Here is a 20,051-nt window from a genome sequence, read left to right on the forward strand (position 1 = left end):
AGCAGTCTGGGATAGTGGAAGGTGTCCCTGCCCATGGCAGGGGTGGGACAGCATCATCCTTAGGGTCTCTTCCAACCCAAAGCACTCAGTAATTCCGTGATGGAAACACAAATGCCAGGTGATGACCCCACATAGGGGGGGCTCTGCTGGGGCAGTGTGACGGGACTGTCCCCTGCCACAGCTGGGTGGCTTTGGAGAAAAACCCGAGGGGGATTTCAGAAAACACCACATGTAGTGTGGCCAGGCTGAATTTTTGTCCATTTCCCCATTTTTTGCAGGAGCAGGACGGTGCTGGGCTGGGGTTAGCAGGGACCTGGCCATGTGTCTGTGCTCAATTCCTGTGGGTTTGTACCCAAAATGTGGCTGCTGATGAGACCGGCCCCAGCCCTGCTCCCTGCCCAGCCCAGGACTGCGGCTCTGGCATCCTGCCTGCTCCTGCTCCCTGCTCCCTCCACTCCCAATCCCTGTCCGCTCCATTCCCAATCCCTGCCCGCTCCATTCCCAATCCCTGCCCGCTCCATTCCCAATCCCTGCCCGCTCCATTCCCAATCCCTGCCCACTCCACTCCCAATCCCTGCCCGCTCCACTCCCAATCCCTGCCTGCTCCACTCCCAATCCCTGCCTGCTCCACTCCCACTCCATTCCCAATCCCTGCCTGCTCCACTCCCACTCCCTGCTGGCTCCATTCACAATTCCTACACATTCCCTCCCCATTCCATTCCCCCTATCCTCACACTTTCCGCTCCCTTTTCAATCCCTTACTATTGTTTTCCGCTCAGTTCCCAATCCCTGCTGCTCCATTCCCTCTTTATTCCTATTCCCAGTTCCACCCAATCCCATTCCTGCTCCGTTCCCAATTGCGCCCACTCCATTCCCTCTCTATTCCCATTCCCCTCTCCGTTCCCAATCCCTGCCCGTTCCTATTCCTTCTCCATTCCCAATCCCACTCGTTCCCATTCCCTTTCTATTGCCATTGCCACTCCATTCCCAATCGCTGCCCATTCGTATTCCCACTTCATTCCTTTCCTATTCCTGCTCCATTCCCTTCCTATTCCCATTCCCAATCCCTGCCCATTTCCATTCCTGCTCAATTCCCTCACTCTTCCCATTCCTGCTCTATTCCCAATCCCACCCGTTCCATTCCCTCTCTATTCCCATTCCTGCTCCATTCCCTCTCTCTTCCGGCTTCATGCCCTCTCTATTCCTATTTCTACTCTATTCCCAATCTCTCCCCATTCCCATTGCTACTCCATTCCCTCTCTAGTCCCCTTCTCTCTCTGTTCCCATTCTCCATCCCAATCCTGCCCGCTCCCATTCCCAATCTGCCCCTTCCCATTCCCCCTCTATTCCCATTGCCGCTCCATTCCCAATCCCTGCCCGTTCCTGTTCCCGCTCCCTTCCCTTTCTATTCCCATTCCCGCTCCATTCCCTCTCTCTGCCGGCTCCATTCCTGCTCCATTCCCAATCCCTTCCCGTTCCCATTGCTGCTCCATTCCCTCTCTAGTCCCATTCTCTCTCCATTCCCTCTTTATTCCCATTCCCTTTCCCAATCGTTTCCGTTCCCTCTCTATTCCTATTCCCGATCCGTTCCCTTTCCATTCCCATCCCCTCCCTCTCCTTTCCCGCCCTCTTGCCTCAAGCCCCGCCCCTTCCCCGCCCCTTCCCCATTGGTTCCCTGAGGGCCACGCCTCCTCCCGTGAGCCCCGCCCATTACCATTTAGTGCGACGGAACGTTTGTGGCGGGGCCATGCCGCACGCCGGACCCTTTCCCCGCGTCGCTGTTTCCGTGAGGATACCGAGCGCGGATTGGTCCAGGTGCACGTCACGTGATCCGGGAGGCTCCCGGGCGGTGCTTCCTGCGCATCCCGCTCCGCCGGCGGCTCCTGGGAATCCCGGGAATCTTGGGGGGCCCGGGGATCCTGGGGCTCCCCCGGCGCCTTAACCTTCCCCGAGTCAGCACCGAGGGCCTCCCCGCGTCGCCCCCTCGCTCCCCTCTGTTACATCCTCCCGACACCCCTGGTCCGGCCCTGAGGGAGAAGGGAGGCCCTGTGCCCATCTCTTCCCGCGCCCCGCATCCCTCTCGGTCCCCAGGGAACTGCCACCACTGCGGATTCTGCCCTAGCCTGCCCGGTTGGGACCGCGCGCACCCTCCCCGGCTTTCCCAGCCCGGCCCTGCCGGTGTTCCCGAGGCTCCCCATCATTGTCCCAGTGAATTTCCCAAGTGGGTTTCCCCCTCCTTCCTCTCCTGCATGGAGTTCGCCGAGCTGATCAAGACGCCCCGAGCGGATAACGTGGTGCTGCACTGTCCGTTCCACCTGGCCGTGGAGGGGACGCTGTGCCTGACCGGCCACCACCTCATCTTCTCGTCGCGGCGGCAGGACAACGCCGAGGAGCTGTGGCTGCTTCACTCCAACATCGACTCCATCGAGAAAAGGTGATGTTTCCCTTTTCCCTGGCTGCCCATCCCTAATGCGTCGTGGCTGGAAAGGCTGGCTGGCACCTCAGCTGTCCCAAATCCGGCTGTGGAGAGCAAGAAGGATGCTCTGGGCATAGACATTGTCTTAAGATGTGCCAGGGGAGGTTCAGGTTGGGCATCAAAAGGAATTTCTCCACAGGAAGGGTGATTAAACCCTTGGCATACCCGGGGGGGTTTGGAGCTCCCATCCGTGGAGGTGTCCGAGGAATGACTGGATGTGGCACTCGGTGCTCTGGGCTGGTGACAAGGTGGAGATCGGTCACAGGTTGGACTCGGTGATCCTTTTCCAACCGTAATGATTCTCTCAGAGCCCAGGGCAGGGTTCCCGTTCTGTTTGGATATTCATGTTAGATGTTGCTTCTCAAAGGTGGGGTTTTTGGTCCTGTAGAGGGTCAGGATTTTTGTGTTTAACCCCTTTTGCTCTGTGTTCATTGCTCAGTGGATTCATCCACCCTTGAAGTGCTTTATGACCAATGCAGCTTCCCCCACTGTGCACAGAGGGGGACATCAGAGCATTGCTGAAGGGATTTCCTTCGTGTCACCCTGCAAAACTGGTGGCAGAATTGGGCTCTGGACTTGCTCAGCCCCAAATCATCTCCTGTTGCTCGACAGCATCATCCCTTCTGCAGCTGCTTATGGCAATCAATAACCCTTCAGCAATGTGCTTTTTGTGGTACAGCTGAGCTGTAGCTGCAGGGCTCTGTCTTTTCTCTTGCCCGTCCCCTTTTAACTACAAAGAATTCAGCAATTTCTCTTTTCCCGCCTCATTTCTTCTTTACCTGCACTATTGCCCCTCATTGAGTGTCTGCTCCATCTCACCTGGTCATTGTCTTCTGTTCCCTCACCTTGGTCCTTTTTCTAGCTTGATGATAATACTTCATTGTTATATTAATTACAAAATTCTTCCCCTGCATTTAAAGCCTTTTAAGGAAATCTGGTAAAACAGAGTTCCTTTCTCCCAGCAAAACAGGAGAAATCAGGCAGCAGATAAAAAAAAGCACAGAGCTTGGAATGGGGAAACTGCTGGGTGCTAATGAAGTTTGTCGCTGATTAAGTTTGTTACTGATTTCCCCATGTGTTTGAGAGAGAGAAAAGGAGCAGAGGGGTGGAAATCTCAGGGGATATCTTCCCATGCTCAGTCCTCAACCTGGCCTTGGATACTTCCAGGGATGAGGCAGCCACAGCTTCTCTGGGCACCCTGTGCTTATGTAATATTTGTAATGTAATACCTTCACTTCCTGCCCCAACAAAAGGATGGAATAAAGGAAAATAAAACCAAATTTGCAAATAGCAAATTAAGAGTTGTGTTTGTTCCTTTATTTTCTTGAAAGTAGGCCCTGCACCTTTAGACAAATTGCCACTAATGGAGATTTGCCTTGTAAGAAGAGCTGTGACACTTCTCCTGCCTTAGAGGATCCTGTTTTTATGGGACTCTTATTTCCTGTCTTGCTGTAGGTTTGTGGGTTCTTTGGGCACCATTGTCATAAAATGCAAAGACCTGAGGATTATCCAGCTGGACATCCCAGGGATGGAGGAGTGTCTGAACATCGCCAGCTCCATCGAGGTGAGCAGTTACCCTCAGCCAGAAAACTGCAGGTCTTGAGCTCACCTCAACCTTAAGAGTTTGGTTTTTTTTTCCAGTTAGGTTTTCATGTTTGAAAGGCAAAGTAGAATCAAGAATATTTCACATGGGGTTGTGGGCTGAGGTTTTGGACTCCCCGTGCCTGGAAGTGTTCAAAGCCAGGCTGGTTGGGGCTTGGAACAACCTGGGATAGTGGAAGGTGTCCCTCTCTATGGCAGGGGTGAAATGGGATGAGCTTTAAGGTTTCTTCCAGCCCTCACCTGTGATTCCATGATTTCTCTTGTTCATACAGGCGCTTTCCACCCTGGATTCAGTCACCCTCATGTATCCCTTCTTCTACCGGCCCATGTTTGAGGTCCTGGAGGATGGATGGTCCTCCTTTCTGCTGGAACAAGAGTTTGAGCTCCTCAGCTCAGTGGTGAGTGGCATTTGAGGGATTTGCCCAAGCACTTGGATATCCTGTGAACTGTTTCACCCAGTAGTGGCTGGAATGGAAGTCCCAGATGGTTAAAAATCCATTTGGTGCCTGGGTGAGAAGTGAGTGTTGTTGAAATATTCCCTCTGTAACATCAGACATTTGTTTGCTGCTTCACCTTGCACAAGAAGAGGTTTGAGGCCTTTTTCAGGAAATTACAGAGGTAGGAAATGTTTTTGGCCTTTGGGGATGGTTCTCTAATTGGAAGAACAGATTGAAATCTTTTGACTTTGTTGTTCTTAATTTTGATCTGGGGTAGAAAATGAGATGAACGTTTGTCAAACCCTTCATTGAAATGACATTGATTTTTTTTTTTTTTTAAATTGCTCTTTAGCAGGGTGATAATGAAGATGCTCAGTTTGAAACACTTTTTCCTTTAATTGATGCTGGGGAAATATTCAGGAGGTTCAAAAAGCAGGAAACTTCCAGTTCTCATTTTCCAGGTGCAGCTGAGCACATTGACTTTGTTTTGGGTAGGAATTGTTCTTGTGGCATTGCCTCTTGTGTCTCTTACTCAAATTTCCTTTTAGGATGTTGAATTTGGTAGAGTGGGAACTATTCTGGGTGCAGGAACCTGTTTTAATAATTCCTTGGATTTGCACCTCTGTGTTCCAGGTCTTAGTTTCAGATCCAGTCTGTGTTCTTGCTCCAGCAGCTCAGCTTCTGAGCCCACATCCATTAATGCAGCATCCAAGAACATTTTATTTACTTTTTTTGCTTTGTCTGCAGACCAGCTTGTCTGCAGCCTGGATCACTTCCTGGCTATGAGTAACTGCTGAATAATGTGATCAGCTTGACCAAATTCAGTTGATGAAATCACCAGAAAATTAAAGAGGATCACAGGCCTTGCTATTTTTGTCTCATGATTAAAGCACTCTCATGTGTCTTATCTTCCTTTGCCATCCAAAGACAGACCAACTGTTATCATATCCAGCACATGGATCCATTGATGTGCTCTTTTTCCTTGTTTTTTCAGGGATTTCAAACATCATTTGTCAATCTCTTGCCTTTCTGAGCACATTCTCTGTGTATGAATTACATTTAAAAATCTCATTACTTTTTAGCACCACGTTTCCAGGGCAATCATTCATTCCTTTAAAATCTCTGTGTCTGACAGCTGTTGATTAATTCTTGGCTTTTAACCCAAAGCCTTCACATTTTGAACAAAATGGTGTCAAAAGCCACCTTCCAATGATTTACATCTCCCAAACAACAGATAAATGTCGAGTTGACCAAATAATTCTTGTTCTGTAATGACACTGCCTTGTGTGACAGGATGGAACAAGGAAATGTCTGATTTAAATCTTTCTCCCAGAAGTCAAATGAATAGAATTCCAAAAATTCCTGCCTCTGCTAAGTCATCCATCTGGATCTGTACCTTCCCCAGTAGGATAACAAGTCAAAAACTATTTAATCTACTCTACAGTCCTTGTAATTTATTAATTACACATTTATTTGCTATAGGAGAGTTGTTTCCAACACTCTCTAATGGCAGAGTGCAGTGTAAAAATTGATACTTTTTTAAAAAGTTGGGTAATACATTAAATATTTAGATAATATAATATGTAATTTGTATTCTTCACTGCACAGTGAGAGGCTGAATGGAATTCAAAGTATGTGCAGGGGTTCATATCTTCTCTGAGCAGTCAGAGGAGACCGAAGAGGTTTCTCTTCTGCCAAATTCCAGAACTGCTGGATGCTGCAAACTGACTCTGGAAATTCAGTTTCCTAAAATGAAGTGAGGAGGCTTGTGAAGTTTGCACACTGACAGAATAATTAACATAAAGGTGTTTTATTGCCAAGAAAATCACTTGTTTCCCTCTCCTTCCCTCTCCTTCCCTCTCCTTCCCTCTCCTTCCCTCTCCTTCCCTCTCCTTCCCTCTCCTTCCCTCTCCTTCCCTCTCCTTCCCTCTCCTTCCCTCTCCTTCCCTCTCCTTCCCTCTCCTTCCCTCTCCTTCCCTCTCCTTCCCTCTCCTTCCCTCTCCTTCCCTCTCCTTCCCTCTCCTTCCCTCTCCTTCCCTCTCCTTCCCTCTCCTTCCCTCTCCTTCCCTCTCCTTCCCTCTCCTTCCCTCTCCTTCCCTCTCCTTCCCTCTCCTTCCCTCTCCTTCCCTCTCCTTCCCTCTCCTTCCCTCTCCTTCCCGCAGGGAAGATCTCAGCATTCTAAACAACTCAGTTATGGTTCATTTTCATGTCAGAGCTCCTTTTAAAACTCAGAATTGTCTGGGTTTGACTCAGGTTAAATGGTAATTGTAAACCATATTTTGCTCTTTTCAGACAAGCATCAATCTTTACATCTTTTCTGCTCCTTATCTGTGCACAATCTGCTCCAAGCAGGGCTTGTTCCTTGGGAATGGCCTCTGCTTTTGCTTCTTTGCAGGATTTCATAAGATCCGTTCTGGGTTCTTGACTTTTCTTTAAGGCCTTTTGGTAGAGCTTGACTGTTTCAAATATTTTGTGGAAAACGACCTCTCCTGGCAGTTTTAGGTTTTAGGAGGAATGATAACTTCAACATTTGGGAATCAGTGTCTCCACAAACAATGATTCAGACAAGAAAAGTAAAAATCCAAGAGTTGATCCTTCACTGGGTTTAAAAATCATTACTTTCTTTTTTCTAACTTCTTTCGATTCCTAAAAGCTCAGATGTCTTGCTGGGAGAATTAAGGGTTCACTTTGCACTCCCCGAGTTTCACACAGCACAATTACCTGGTTAAAAGTAAGGTCTTCCTTCATCCCTTTTCCCTGCAGTCCTTCTGCTTCCTCTGCTGCTGCCTGGCTCTTCCAGTTACTGATGGCCCTTTTTGCTTCCAAATTCCAGCCAGGCCAAAGCTAAAGGAGTTGATTTGTACAGTCTTGAGCTGGCAGTGCAGAGGTTAATGGGATCTCTGCAGCAGGAGCTGTTGGAGGGAAGACAAATGGTGCCAAGTGCTGCCAGGCTCCTCCTCCTTGCCATGGAAATTACACCGGGAGGACATAAGGGGATGGTCTGTCTCTGCTGTAAATGGGGAGGAGAGCAGGCTGTGGGCAGGGTTAAATTATCAGAGTAGGGAATAAATCAGGTGCTGCTCCCCCATTCCTTTCCATACAGGTGGTGCCAGTGGCAACCAGTCTCCCACACGTTCCCAAGAATTCTGGTTTTGCCTTCTCCACATCCTGTGTCACCCTGAGGTTTTCATCAGTTTAATATTCCAGATTCATGCAGATTTTTTTTCATGCACACCCTCCTACGTAAATCAACACAGACACCCCAAAAATCCTGTTAAAAATCCCATTGCTGGTCCATTAAAAGGTGGAGCTGTGAGCAGCCACATACCTTTTGTGTCCCAGAAGTTTTCATCTCAGCTCATAACGCAATGGCCAGAGGCAATTTGATTTTGCATCTAGGAGAAGCTCTGCTTTTTATAAAATGGAGCTGTTCAGAGAAGCTGCTTTGAGGCTAATGAATAATGAAATAAGGTTATAGCAGGGATGGTGCAGAACTATCCAGCTGGGCTGCTGCAAACAGGCAGCAATTGCTGCTCTTGATGATGGTATTTATTTTTTCCCAGAATCTTTTTTTATCTGTCCACCAAAAAGGACAATTCTCCTGTCTCCTAAGCCACATAGTCCATGCCTGGGAGCTGCTGCTGCTGAAATCGTGTTGTGAGTCAGATCAGCTTGTTCAGCTGATGGAAAGGTTTCATTGGCAGAAGATATTCCTGAATTGATCCCACTTTTCCACTGGACCAGTGAGCCAGTCAGGTGGATTTAAATAAGCAGGTAGCAATCAGGAGGTGTGTGGCAAGAGGTAGTAAGGATCCAGAAGAAAGGAATTCTGATCAGATATGCACAATTAATTCATGTTAACAGACCTGAATTGATGTGAATTTTGTGTGTTTTGTCACAGCCTAATTTAGCTCTTGTGCTTTTCTCTCACTTTGTCCTGCCTGCCTTGTCCCTCTGCCTATTTGTCTGCCTCAAACTTTCCTTGAGCTCAGATGAGCAGAGGTTTGATGGATATCTGAGGTCTCTCCCTGCTGCAGAAGCTCCTTTTTGACCTTTTTTCCCTGAGCTCGAGCCAAGGCCTTTGGGTGACCCTGGGTGTCAGGTAGCTGGAATTCTCATGCCAAGTGCCTGTGAGGTGCCACATTCAGCTCTTCTTTCCCATGGCTTTGGCTCTTGGGAGCTGGAGAAGTTACATCACAGGAGCTCATGATGAGCCCTTGGTTCTTGGCTGCTGGGCCTCTTCCAGAAGGTGCTTTAAGAGGAAGAACTGTAGCTGAGGCCATGGAAAAGAACCAAGCTGGAGATCTGTAAATGAAATGTTAACTTCAAAGCAGCTTCAACATCTGGAGTGGGTGGAAATTCTTGCCTTTCTTGGCAACCTTTGTCTTGTGAACTCTTCTTTCAGAAGAAAATAAGATGGAGATGGAGAGTTGGGTTGATATTCTCTGTATCTACATGGACTTTTTTTCCCCTCTTGTTGTGGGAATACATTTCTCTGGGAGGTCTCCCCTTGCTGTGTGCCATACCCATGAAGTAATTTAAAGCCACAATCACCCATTTCTGCCTGCGTGGGCTTATTTTGTGCTGTTTGAGGTTATGGATAAACCAGAGGGGGAACTGTTGCTCAAGACCCAGAGGTACCTACCTGATCATTCTTCCATTGCTTCCATTCTGAGCTTTATCTGTGCTCTGGGGAATGAGCTTCTGGGAGCTGCTGCAAGGAGATGATTGCAGGGAGCACCAAGAGATGTGCTGGAAAAATTAATGGGTCAGCAGCCCTGTAAGTGGCTAGTTAAAGGATGAATTGTGGTGCAAATGGAACAGATCACAAATACAACTCTGTGTCTGCGCTTTATCCTGTGCATGGAAGTCTTTCTTCCCTGTTACCTCTCCCATACAATGTCTTTTCTGACCAAAAGCTGTGTCCTGGTGTTTTTCAGACCAATGAATGGCGTCTGAGCTGTGTGAACAAGGAATTTTCTGTGTGTCCTTCCTACCCTCCAGTTGTCATTGTCCCCAAATCCATCGACGATGAAGCACTCCGCAAAGTCGCCCTGTTCCGCCACGGCGGCCGCTTCCCGGTGCTGAGCTACTACCACAAGAAAAACGGGATGGTGAGCTGGGTGTGAGGGGTGCTTGAGCCTGAAGGTCTTGAAAGGGGTTAGCTTTATACTTTTGATTCAATGACCAAACACTTGTGACTCGCACTGCAGTGCTATTTAATTCAAAAACTGCTACCTGAAATCATGAAGGAGCAGAAGGAAGAAAGAGACAATGCCCAAGAACTTCTAATTTGTCCCATACCTATTACTCTATTTTAAAACCTCAAATTTAAATCCCTTTACTATGTGAAATTACACGCTTCTATTTAATTACACTCCAGTGATTCTAGTTCTGTCACTCAAATTTGGAAGCCTTCTCCAAGCCCTCAAGTCAAAAGCAGTGTTCCTTTAGGGGTTAGTGTCAGAAAGCGCAGAAGGTTTAGAAGTCCCAGGCTTCAGGGTTCCAACATGAAGGAAATGTAGGAATCTGTTGGTTTCATGCTCTGGAATTAACAGAGCTCCTGGTTTCTTTTCCAGCTTCCTCAGTGAAGCTGGTTCTGGGCAATGGAATGAGTAATCTCCATCCTAGAAATAGCCATTAATCTGCTTGGTTGGGAATGTGCATGGCAGGAGCTCACTTACAGCAGTAAGAACAAGATGAGGCTTGTAAAGCCACTGCTGGCACCCTGGCTGGCTGTGTCTGCCAAGAGTTTTCATGGAAAGGATGGCAGGAGCCACATTGTCCTGTCTGTGAGCGGTGGGCCCTCGTCACAACCGTGGTGACAGCTGAGCCAAGGCTGCTTCTGCTGTGTGACTGTGCAAGGAGGATCTGAACAATCTGTTCTCTGAGCCTGGCAGGTAACTCGATTCAGCAGTGCAGTCTTCCTCTTGCGCAGACTTTGACAAGCCAGAATCTAATGGAGTGCCTGATACATTGTAATTAAGAAATGCACTGTATGAATTGTTGGGTAATTGTGTCTCTTGCTGATGTAACCAGTTCTGAGGATGCTGGGATGTCCAACCTGCAGCTTTTAAACTTGATACAGTCTCCTCAAATGCTCTAATAACTTCTTACCTCCTGTGACCAAGATTTGTAAACCTTCAGTTTGAAGCTGTCTAGTCTGACTCAGAAGTACCTTGGGATTTTCTTTGCTTCAAAAGCAGCCAACCACCTACTCCACATCAGTTGTGCTTTTTGCTTGTTCTCAACTCAGCTGAAAACCACTGAAGGAAGATTTTTGCTCAGTTATCACTCCAAATTGTGCATGTTTCATGAGGAGCAACACAGTGTTTGGCTCAGAGTATTGCAGTTGTGACAGTAATGCTGTCACTCATTACCCTCCTGGCTCTGAGTTCTCAACTGTACCTGGGGTTGCTGACTGGCTGCCCTCACATTTTATTATGATTTGAGCTGCTGAGCTGCTTCTGAATTGAAAAGCATTTGCTAAAGAGAAATCTCAGCTCATCAGCCTGTGGACTTGAGGCTTATTAGTCCATCCATGGGGTAAAAATTGTCACCTTTAGCAAATGAGCAATATGAGTTTTTAAAGAACAGAGTTGGGAATAGACCTTGAAAATGAGAATCCTGAAGAAGTTGGTTTCATAGAATCACAGGATGGTTTCATTGAATTACTGGTTTTGGTCAGAAGGATCCTTAGGGGCTATCTAGTTGCAGCCCCCTGCCATGGGCAGGGATGCCTCTCACCAGGTCAGGCTGCTCAGAGCCCCATCCAGCCTGGCCTTGAACACTTCCAGGGATATATAATACTGCCAGGGTTTTTAAAGGAGCCATCAGCAGGAAGGCAGCTCCATAGCTCACAAAGATGGTACTTGAAGCGTAACTGAAGGGATACAGCCTCTAAGATTATGCCTGGCATTTAAAACTTGCCCAGCCAAATAGTTGCTGGATTCAAAGCTTTCCAGTTCATTTTTAAATACATTCAATCCTTGAGAGGCATCGAACTTGAAACAGCGGAAGGATTCAGGGCAAGGCTTGGAGCTCAAGTGCTTGGTGCCTTTCAGTCAGAATTCTCTCCACTTCCAGTGCCTCCTCCATGGTTTTGTGTCTCCCCAGGCGATGCTGAGGAGCAGCCAGCCCCTGACAGGCACCAACGGGCGGCGCTGCAAGGAGGATGAGAAGCTGATCAACGCCACGCTCCGCTCCGGCCGGCGCGGCTTCGTCATCGACACACGGCCTTTGGCTGTTGCCCAGCAGGCCAGGGCCAAGGGAGGGGGCTTTGAACAAGAAGTCCACTACCCCCAGTGGAGAAGGATTCACAAATACATTGAGAGGTGGGTGAAAGCAGGCTCTCCTTTGAGCTTGGCTGTGTTGGGTCACGCTGGCAGAGCAGCGATACCTCCGCGAAGCGTTTGCTTGTGTAAGATTTGTGTATCCTGGTTCCTTGCAACAGGGTCACGTTGCTTCTGTGACAAAACCAGGATTTGTGGATGATAAGGGGACTTTTGGTTTGATTCCTTGTTTTGTGCAACCTGCTGCAGGTTTCAGGTTTCCCTGTGCTGTTTTTCTTGCCTGACCATCCTCAGCCACACTCCAGCCTTTCTGTGTTCCCCTTTGTACAAGAAGGAGCAGGTACCTTGCTAGAAAACTTCTGCAGGGGAGGGTTTGTTCTGTGGCTGTCACACTCCTCTTATCCAGAGGATTTGTCCAGGAAAGCTGTGGCTGCCCCATCCCTGGAAGGGTTCAGGGCCAAGTTGGATGGGGCTTGGAGCAACCTGGGATAGGGGAAGGTGTCACTGCCAATGGCAGAGGGTTGGAATGAGATGAGCTTTAAGTTTCCTTCCAACCCAAACCATCCCATGATTCTGTGATCCAGTGCTTTTCTCTGGACATCTAATACTGTTCAGTCATTTGGAGACAAGTTACTAAATCAAACAGACTATTAGTCTGGCCTTGTTCAACTTTTCTTAAAGCCTTAATTTTGGGGACTCTTTCTACACAAGCATGCAGTAATGGTACTGAGCTGTAGGCCAGCTCTTGAGCAAATAAATAAGGACTTTTCTGGCAAATACTTGAAGTATTTGGTTTTGTTTCTGAAGATTTTAATGAACTTACATTTGTTGTTATTTACAGCATCAGAGAGAGAGGAATGAATAAACACAATACACAAACACTAAATAATCCATGTCCTCATTCCTATGTTACTGCTTTTGCTTTCAACAGTATTTTCCTTTTCCCAAAGGTTTAATATCCTGCAGGAGAGTTTCATCAAGCTGGTAGAGGCTTGCAATGACCAGTCCCACAACATGGACCGTTGGCTCAGTAAACTGGAAGCTTCCAACTGGCTCACTCACATCAAGGAGCTGCTGACTGCAGCTTGTCTGGCTGCTCAGTGCATTGACAGGTAAATCTCCTGCAGAAAGTCTTGGGTTGCTCATTCACTGGTTACAGATTGCTCATTAAATACCTCTGGCAGTCTCAATAACTGCCCACCGTGGTCTGGCTCACTTGTACCCATAGTAGATACCGTTTCCTCATGGTGAAGGAATGCTCCTCCAGTAAATCAGGAGGAGGGGGCAAATCTCAGCTAAGAAGAGCTTTTGGATCACGTGTTTAAGGTATATCCCTGTGTCTGTTGCAGCCAAGCTAATTTAGAGAGTTTTATTGAAGGTTTGGGTTAAAATGAATCCATCTGAAATGCTGTTTGATGGCCTGGAAAAGGGGACACAGAGATGTCTTTTTCTCTTTTAAAAAAGTATTTTTTTCTTTTCTGCTGCAAATTTCCAGTACCACCCCTCACTTCCAGAGGTTGAAACAATGTAATCTCCTTGTTCTTCCCAGGAATTGGTCCAATGCTTTTTCCCTTCTTATATTTTTATCCCCACAGCTTTATCCAGGCAATCCTGCTCATCCCTTCTAAGTGCTTGTGACCTCTTTTAACCTGACATTTTTTTTCTCAAATGCTGCTGACTCAGCACACTCGTGCTCATACCTCAGGCTGCAGAGCCAATGCTTGCTGTCAAGTGCCAGTGTTTGTAAGGCCAGATGCAAGAATCTAAATTGGTTTTATCTGTGGCTCTGGGTGGGAAAAGGCCATCCCAAAATTTAGGGAAAACCTGGCTTTTCATAGGAGCTGGGGCATGTGTTCTGCAGGCACACAAGCAGCTGAAATGCAGGCTCAGTGGTGAAACAGCACTGCTGCATTAAAATGGGAGCTCTGTGCTTTTTAAAAGCTCTGACAGTGCTGGTTTCATTACTGACTGTGCCAGGAAAGGATTGCTCTAGGTCAATAGTTTTATCTGAAATTCTGTCCTGCAAGCATGTAATGGGAAAGATCAGTGATGAAACCCTTCTGGCTTGTTGGGACAGTGGCTGATTTCATAATTAACCTCAGCTTTGCTTTTTTTGTTTACCTGGAACCATGGCAGGTCAGTTCCAGGTGCCTGACCTGCCTCACTCAGGGCCTGGAGGTCAGAGCTGAGCTGACAAGGAGAGTTCTGTTGTATTTTCCACGGGAGGGAATGGCTGGGGCAGTTCTTTCAGCATCTTAAAGGCCTGAAAGATAAAAGGGGAAAATAGTTTTAGAAAATAAGTGTAGAGAAAGTTGAAGATTAGGTAGGGAAGGAAGGTTTAAATTAAATATTAGGGAGAAACTCTGTATTATAACAGTTGTGAGGCCCTGGCACAGGGTGCCCAGAGAAGCTGTGGCTGCCCCTGGATCCCTGGAAGTGTCCAAGGCCAGGCTGGATGGGACTTGGAGCAGCCTGGGATAGTGGAAGATGTCCCTGCTCATGGCAGGGGTGGAATGGGATGAGTTGCACTTCCAAGCTATAACTCAAAGGGATGCTCATGCCAAAGAGTGAGAACCACAAGGGAGATCTCACTGTGCATCTCCTGTCAGTGTGGGAAAGAATCTGGAGTTCCAGACTGCTCAGCAAGACACTGAGCCTTTAGTGATTCAGAGCTCAGGGTAACTGAATATCCAGGTGAGATCCTTGTGGGATTTATGTGGGATGGGGCTGCAGTGGTGGTAAAGAGCCAGCAAAACCTCAACACTGTCAGCACTGGTGTCCATGGGATGTAATGGCATCCACTGGGGTGGATTCTGCTCATTCATGCTCTTTTTATCCCTTCCCACCTTTTCCTTTCCCAGGGAAAGTGCTTCAGTGTTAGTCCATGGCAGTGAAGGAACTGATTCCACACTCCAGGTCACTTCCCTGGCACAGATCATCCTGGATCCAAGGTGCAGGACCATCCGTGGCTTTGAGGCTCTTGTAGTGAGGGAGTGGCTGCAGGTGAGAAATACCCCCGGACAGAACAACAAACAATTCCAGAGACACTGGGGTTGAGAAATAGCCTGAGAGGCAGCCAACAGGTTGGGCCTTATTGCAGCCTTGCTAAGTGTGAGTGTTCTTTGTCCTAAAGAGCAGCATCATTACCTGAGTCATTTGTCCCTCTGGCACTCCTGAGGCCTCTGCCTCTCATGGCAGGTTTTTGATTTTGGGGAACTGCCTGTTTTGTGTGCTCTGGGTGAACATCTCTTACCAAGAATGGTTTGGGTTGGAAGGGACCTTAAAGCTCCTCTCATTCTGACCTCCTGCCATGGGCAGGGACACCTTCCACTGGACCAGGTTTCACCTCTTCCATCTCATTAGTGAAAACTGTTCAGACCAAACCACAAAACCTGAGTTGTGCTCTTTGTACCTTGGCAGTCTGGTCCTCCAGTGCACCCACCCCAGCTTGTTCCTGGTCACATTCTCTGATCAAACACAGCCTGAGAAGGGCAGGGAAATTGGTCATAGAATCGCAGAACCGTTTAGATTGGTAAATACCTTTTAAGATTGTCAAGTCAAACTGTCCCCCAGCACTGCCAAGGCCACCACAGGGCCACATCCCCAAGTGCCACATCCTCATGATTTTTAAGTCCCTCCGGGGATGGGGACTCCACCATTGCTCTGGGTAGCTGTGCCAGAGCTGAACAGCCCTTTCCATTAAGAAATTATCTCTAATATCCAATCTAAACCTCCCCTGGCACAGCTTGAAGCCATTTCCTCTCCTCCTGTCCCTGTTCCCTGGGAGCAGAGCCCTGACCCCCCCGGCTGTCCCCTCCTGTCAGGGAGTTGTGCAGAGCCACAAGGTCCCCCCTGAGCCTCCTTTTCTCCAGGCTGAGCCCCTTTCCCAGCTCCCTCAGCCTCTCCTGGTGCTCCAGCCCCTTCCCTGGACACACTCCAGCCCCTCAATGTCTTTCTTGTCAGGAGGGGCCCAAAACTGAATCCCAGATTTGAGGTGCCCCAGCAGAGTGATAATAGTTTCTAACAGCTTGGTCCTGGCTGCCCGAGCAGTTGCATGGGCAGAAGTGTTTTTTCCTGAACTCTGAAGTGTTTTTTCCACATCCTCACATCCTATTCCTTGGTGTGTGATGTTGTCCCTGATTCCCTGCAGGCTGGCCACCCTTTCCAGCAGCGCTGTGCCCAGTCAGCCTATTCCAACAGCAAACAGAAGTGGGAAGCCCCAGTGTTCCTGCTCTTTTTGGAATGTGTGTGGCAAATCCATCGGCAGTTCCCCTGCTCCTTCGAGTTCAACGAGCAGTTCCTCATCATGCTCTTTGAACATGCCTACGCTTCCCAGTTTGGGACTTTCCTGGGAAACAATGAAAACGAAAGGTTGGTAAGGATGCTTGACTTGAATCCTTTAAATTGGCTGGATTTGACTAAAAGAAGGTCCCAGAATCATGGAATGGTTTGGGTTGGAAGAAACCTTAAAAGATAATTTCATTCCAACTCCCTGCTGTGGGCAGGGACACCTTCCACTATCCCAAGTTGCTCCAAACCTTGTCCAACCTGGCCACAAATCTCCACCCATCACCAGTTTATTTAGTTTCTCACACAAAAACTCTTCCATAAAAGAGTAACCACCTGGAGTTCAATGTGAGTCACAGCTGTGGGAAGCAGACTTGTCCCTGCAGGCCTGGAGGGAGGAGGAGGAGGTTGAGGCAAAGGCCACAGCTGATAATTCTGTCCCACACCTGTGAGGGAGGAACCTTTCTCTGTAGTCTGGTCGTCCTGAGACCACCCTGGGAGTAGAAACAGGGTGAAGGACTGGAGCTGCCCACAGCTGTCAGGGAAGGTTTGGATTCCTGTTTGGAGCTTGGCAGTTCTGCCCTCAGGACTCCTGGCTCCAGTAAGGCCATGGCTGAGAGACTCCTGCTGGACTGAAGGCCACTGGACAGGAAGGGAAAAACAGAAGGGATACTCAAGAGGAGGAAGGCAATTTAAAGCTTCCTGTAAACTTCTCTGTCCTTAAAGTAATCTGGGCTTAGAAGAGACACTGCTGCCTTCTGCAGGGCTACTGAACCAGTCATCTGCAAAACCAAGTTAGACTTGAAACCAATAAGCTGAAATTTGGAGGAGTATTGAATGTTATGTGTAATAACCTGCCTGTCACATCTGAGCACATCAGCCTGGGAGTGCAGACAGGGGTTGACAGAGTCTGATGTTAAGCTTGTGCTGTCTGGAGAATTCACAGGAGTGGTGAATCTCCTGCCTGGCTGGCAGTTCAATTTGCCAGTGCAGGCAGAATGAGATTTGCTGGAATCTGAGGCATAGGGATTTCTGTAACTGCTGGAGGTGGGATTGCCCCAGGAAAGCAGCACTGCTTGTTCTCTGTGCTCAGTTCTTTCCTGCCACCAGAGGGACCTGTCAGACGTGCCCATTCCAGCAATAAAACAGCGTTTATGTGCTCATGAATTCCATTTCCATCCTTCCCTGATGCAGCCCTGCCCCACCTTCCAGCTCTACCTGTACACAGGAGCCTGATCCTTTTCCAAACCTGGCACTCAAACCACAGTGAGGAGGTGACTGATTCTTCACTTGGGCAGTGGGCAGCCAGCTCACAAGTGTTATTTCCCCATCTTTTATTCAAAACTAATTGTAATCAGCCAGGCTGAGTAAATTGCTTTAGGTTTACACCCTGTGCCATGATGGTGAAGGGATTAACTTGAAGTAACACATGGAAAAACTTGTGGCCTTGTCTGTGTAAGAGCCTTACAGATCCAAGTGTATAAAACTGACTTTTCCTGTGGATTTCTTAGGGCTAAACTGAAGCTTCCTCAGAAGACCATGTCCCTCTGGTCCTGGGTGAACAGGCCTGAAGAGCTGAGCAGGTTCCAGAACCCTCTTTATGAGGCCAACAGCCTTGTCATCTGGCCTTCTGTGGCCCCACAGAGCCTGCAGCTCTGGGAAGGTGAGCCAGGTTTGCTTTCCCTGTTGCAGGTAATATTTCTTTAGTGGTTTGGGGTTTTTTTTGTTTTGTTTTGTTTTGTTTTGTTTGTTTGGTTGAGGTTTTTTTTGTTTGTTTTTTTTTTTTGTTTTGTTTTGTTTGGTTTGGTTTTTTTGGGTCAGACTTCATTGCTGACCATTCTGGAGAATCCTTGTGCAGTGGGTTCCCTGCTCCAGAAACTTTCCCCATCCCATAGGTGCTGAAGAGTTCATGACAATAACACAGGCAGGCTGTCATGGCATGAAAATGAAGTGGTCTGATAAGTGTAGAAGGGAAAAAAGGAACAAAACCCTCTCAATTTTCATTTTTCTTTTATTAACCTTGTTTAATAGGCTGGTGAGCTTGGAGAGGAGTGGGGGAGGCCATTTAGGGGGGAGGGAAAGGGAAGGAAATGTGAACTGTGTGCACCTTACTTGAGAGCTGCTGGAATGTGAGCAACCTTCACAAATTCCTCCTTGTTTCAAGAACCCCTTGTGACCTGGCTGTCTGTGGGCTTCCAGGTGTCTTCCTGCGGTGGAACAGGCCTTCCAAATTCCTGGAGGAGGCCGAGGTAGAAAGGATCAACATTATCAAGTACAACAAGGAGCTGCAGGCCAAGGTGAACGCGCTGAGGCGGCAGCTGGCAGAGATGGAGGCGGATGAGGAGGTGCAGGAGGAGCCCTGAGCTGGGCTTTGCCTCAGGCCTTGCCTGTCCCCTGTACGTCGAGGAAGAAACGTGGAAAGTGCATGTTCTGCTGAGCCCTTGGGTACAGCTGACCCTCCCACTGCTGAACCCCTCACTCCATGAACCTCCCTGCTTTTTGGGGAGGGGTTTTTGTTTTGTTTACAGAAGACACAGCTGGGCACAATGTCCCCTCTTGGCAGTTCTCCTGTCTCAGAATTGGGTACAGTGTCCAGCAGAAGCTGGAACTCTTTACCTCCAACTGTGTGGATGAATAGGATGGGCCAAGAGACGGGATGTCTCCAATTTATTTTGGACTTTTTCTGGTTTTGTTGAACACTCGCAGGATTAAAATACAGAGTTCTATGTAGATAGGTAAAGGCATTTTGTCTGGAAGCACCTTTTCTCTCCAAGAGTAGGTAAGGCAGCTTAGTTCTTTAATTTCCTAGGAAATCTGGAAATTGTTAAAATCAAATTACAGGTTCTGCCAGTCTACACAATACTCTCAGTAGCCTTCACATCTCACACTTGGGTTTTTGTGTTCAGCATTGGCTGAGGAGCAGGAAGTTAAATACCAAACTAGAGCAAAGCATTTCAGTGCAATACAGAATTGAAGGAGGGATTCTGCTGCTAATGTTTAAGCCATGACCTTCCCATGGAATTGTCCCTTGTGGACAAGGATCTCCTAAGGAGGAACAAACTTTTTTTCTATTCTACCTGGAATACAAAAACGTTTAGTAGTTAGTGGGGGTGTTCACTTGCAGAACAGGGCTCAGAGCTGTCCTTTAAACCAGATCCAAGCTGCCTTCTTGGAAATTCCAACCACCCTGGCTGGGTTTGGACACCTGGCCAGGTTCACAGCATTGCCAGGGTACAAGAGCAGCATTTCATTTACAGCTCAACAAAACACTTTTGTGGCACCTCACGTGCTTTTCCTTCTTGTGCTCTTATGCCCATCTTGTGAAACCTCAAAAGTAGAAGCTAGAAGTTGGTGACCTCACAGATCTGCTGCAGGTGAAGGGGCCATCACACTACAGAAAAATATTAAGAGTTTAGATGATTTGTAGCTGCTAAAACTGCTTAAAGACTTTAGGGATAAGCTTTTTCCCATTTAACTTTGTATTTTGTAGCTGCTCTTTCAGTTTCTGTGGCTTCAATCTGCTTTTTATAAAATCAGAGTTCTTTCTTGTGATTTTTTTTTTCTCCTTTAAAAAGACAGGTAGGGGTAGGTCTGAAATACTCCCTGAGGTGTTTTTTCCAGCTTGATTCTGTGGTAGCTCCACAGGACTGGGAAAAGTTGATTTAACAGCAGCACATGTGGCTGGGATTATCCAGAAAAGACCTTCCTGTTAGCCTGGTTCTGCTGGAATGAACAGAGCTGCAGTATGTCAGTGGTAGAATCCCTCTGGAAACTGTTGAGCTTACAAGTCTATGGGATGAAACTGCCTTTATTTAAAAGCCACTTCGCATAGATATGTGTGAAAATGCAGGATCTGTAGTTGTAGAAATAGCTGGGCAGGAACCTGCAAAAATCATGTAGTCACTAAATGCAGTCTAAAAAAATTCTATAACCAAGGAAATGGTATAAAATTATGTG

The 20,051-nt window shown here is 47.7% G+C and overlaps 1 protein-coding gene across 1 annotated transcript; it reads left to right on the plus strand.

Annotated features, from left to right (window-relative positions):
* Positions 1 to 2,249: 2,249 nt before the first annotated feature.
* On the plus strand, positions 2,250 to 18,884 carry MTMR9 (myotubularin related protein 9). The gene is made up of 10 exons (XM_062488385.1): positions 2,250 to 2,434; positions 3,932 to 4,040; positions 4,351 to 4,476; positions 9,456 to 9,629; positions 11,632 to 11,849; positions 12,758 to 12,919; positions 14,669 to 14,810; positions 15,958 to 16,178; positions 17,606 to 17,757; positions 18,294 to 18,884. Exons 1-10 carry the CDS (start codon positions 2,250 to 2,252, stop codon positions 18,455 to 18,457), a joined length of 1,653 nt encoding a protein of 550 aa, XP_062344369.1. The 3' UTR covers positions 18,458 to 18,884.
* Positions 18,885 to 20,051: the final 1,167 nt, after the last annotated feature.

The sequence above is a fragment of the Cinclus cinclus genome, chromosome 3 (genome assembly GCF_963662255.1).
Source record: "Cinclus cinclus chromosome 3, bCinCin1.1, whole genome shotgun sequence".
Taxonomy (NCBI): Eukaryota; Metazoa; Chordata; class Aves; order Passeriformes; family Cinclidae; genus Cinclus; species Cinclus cinclus.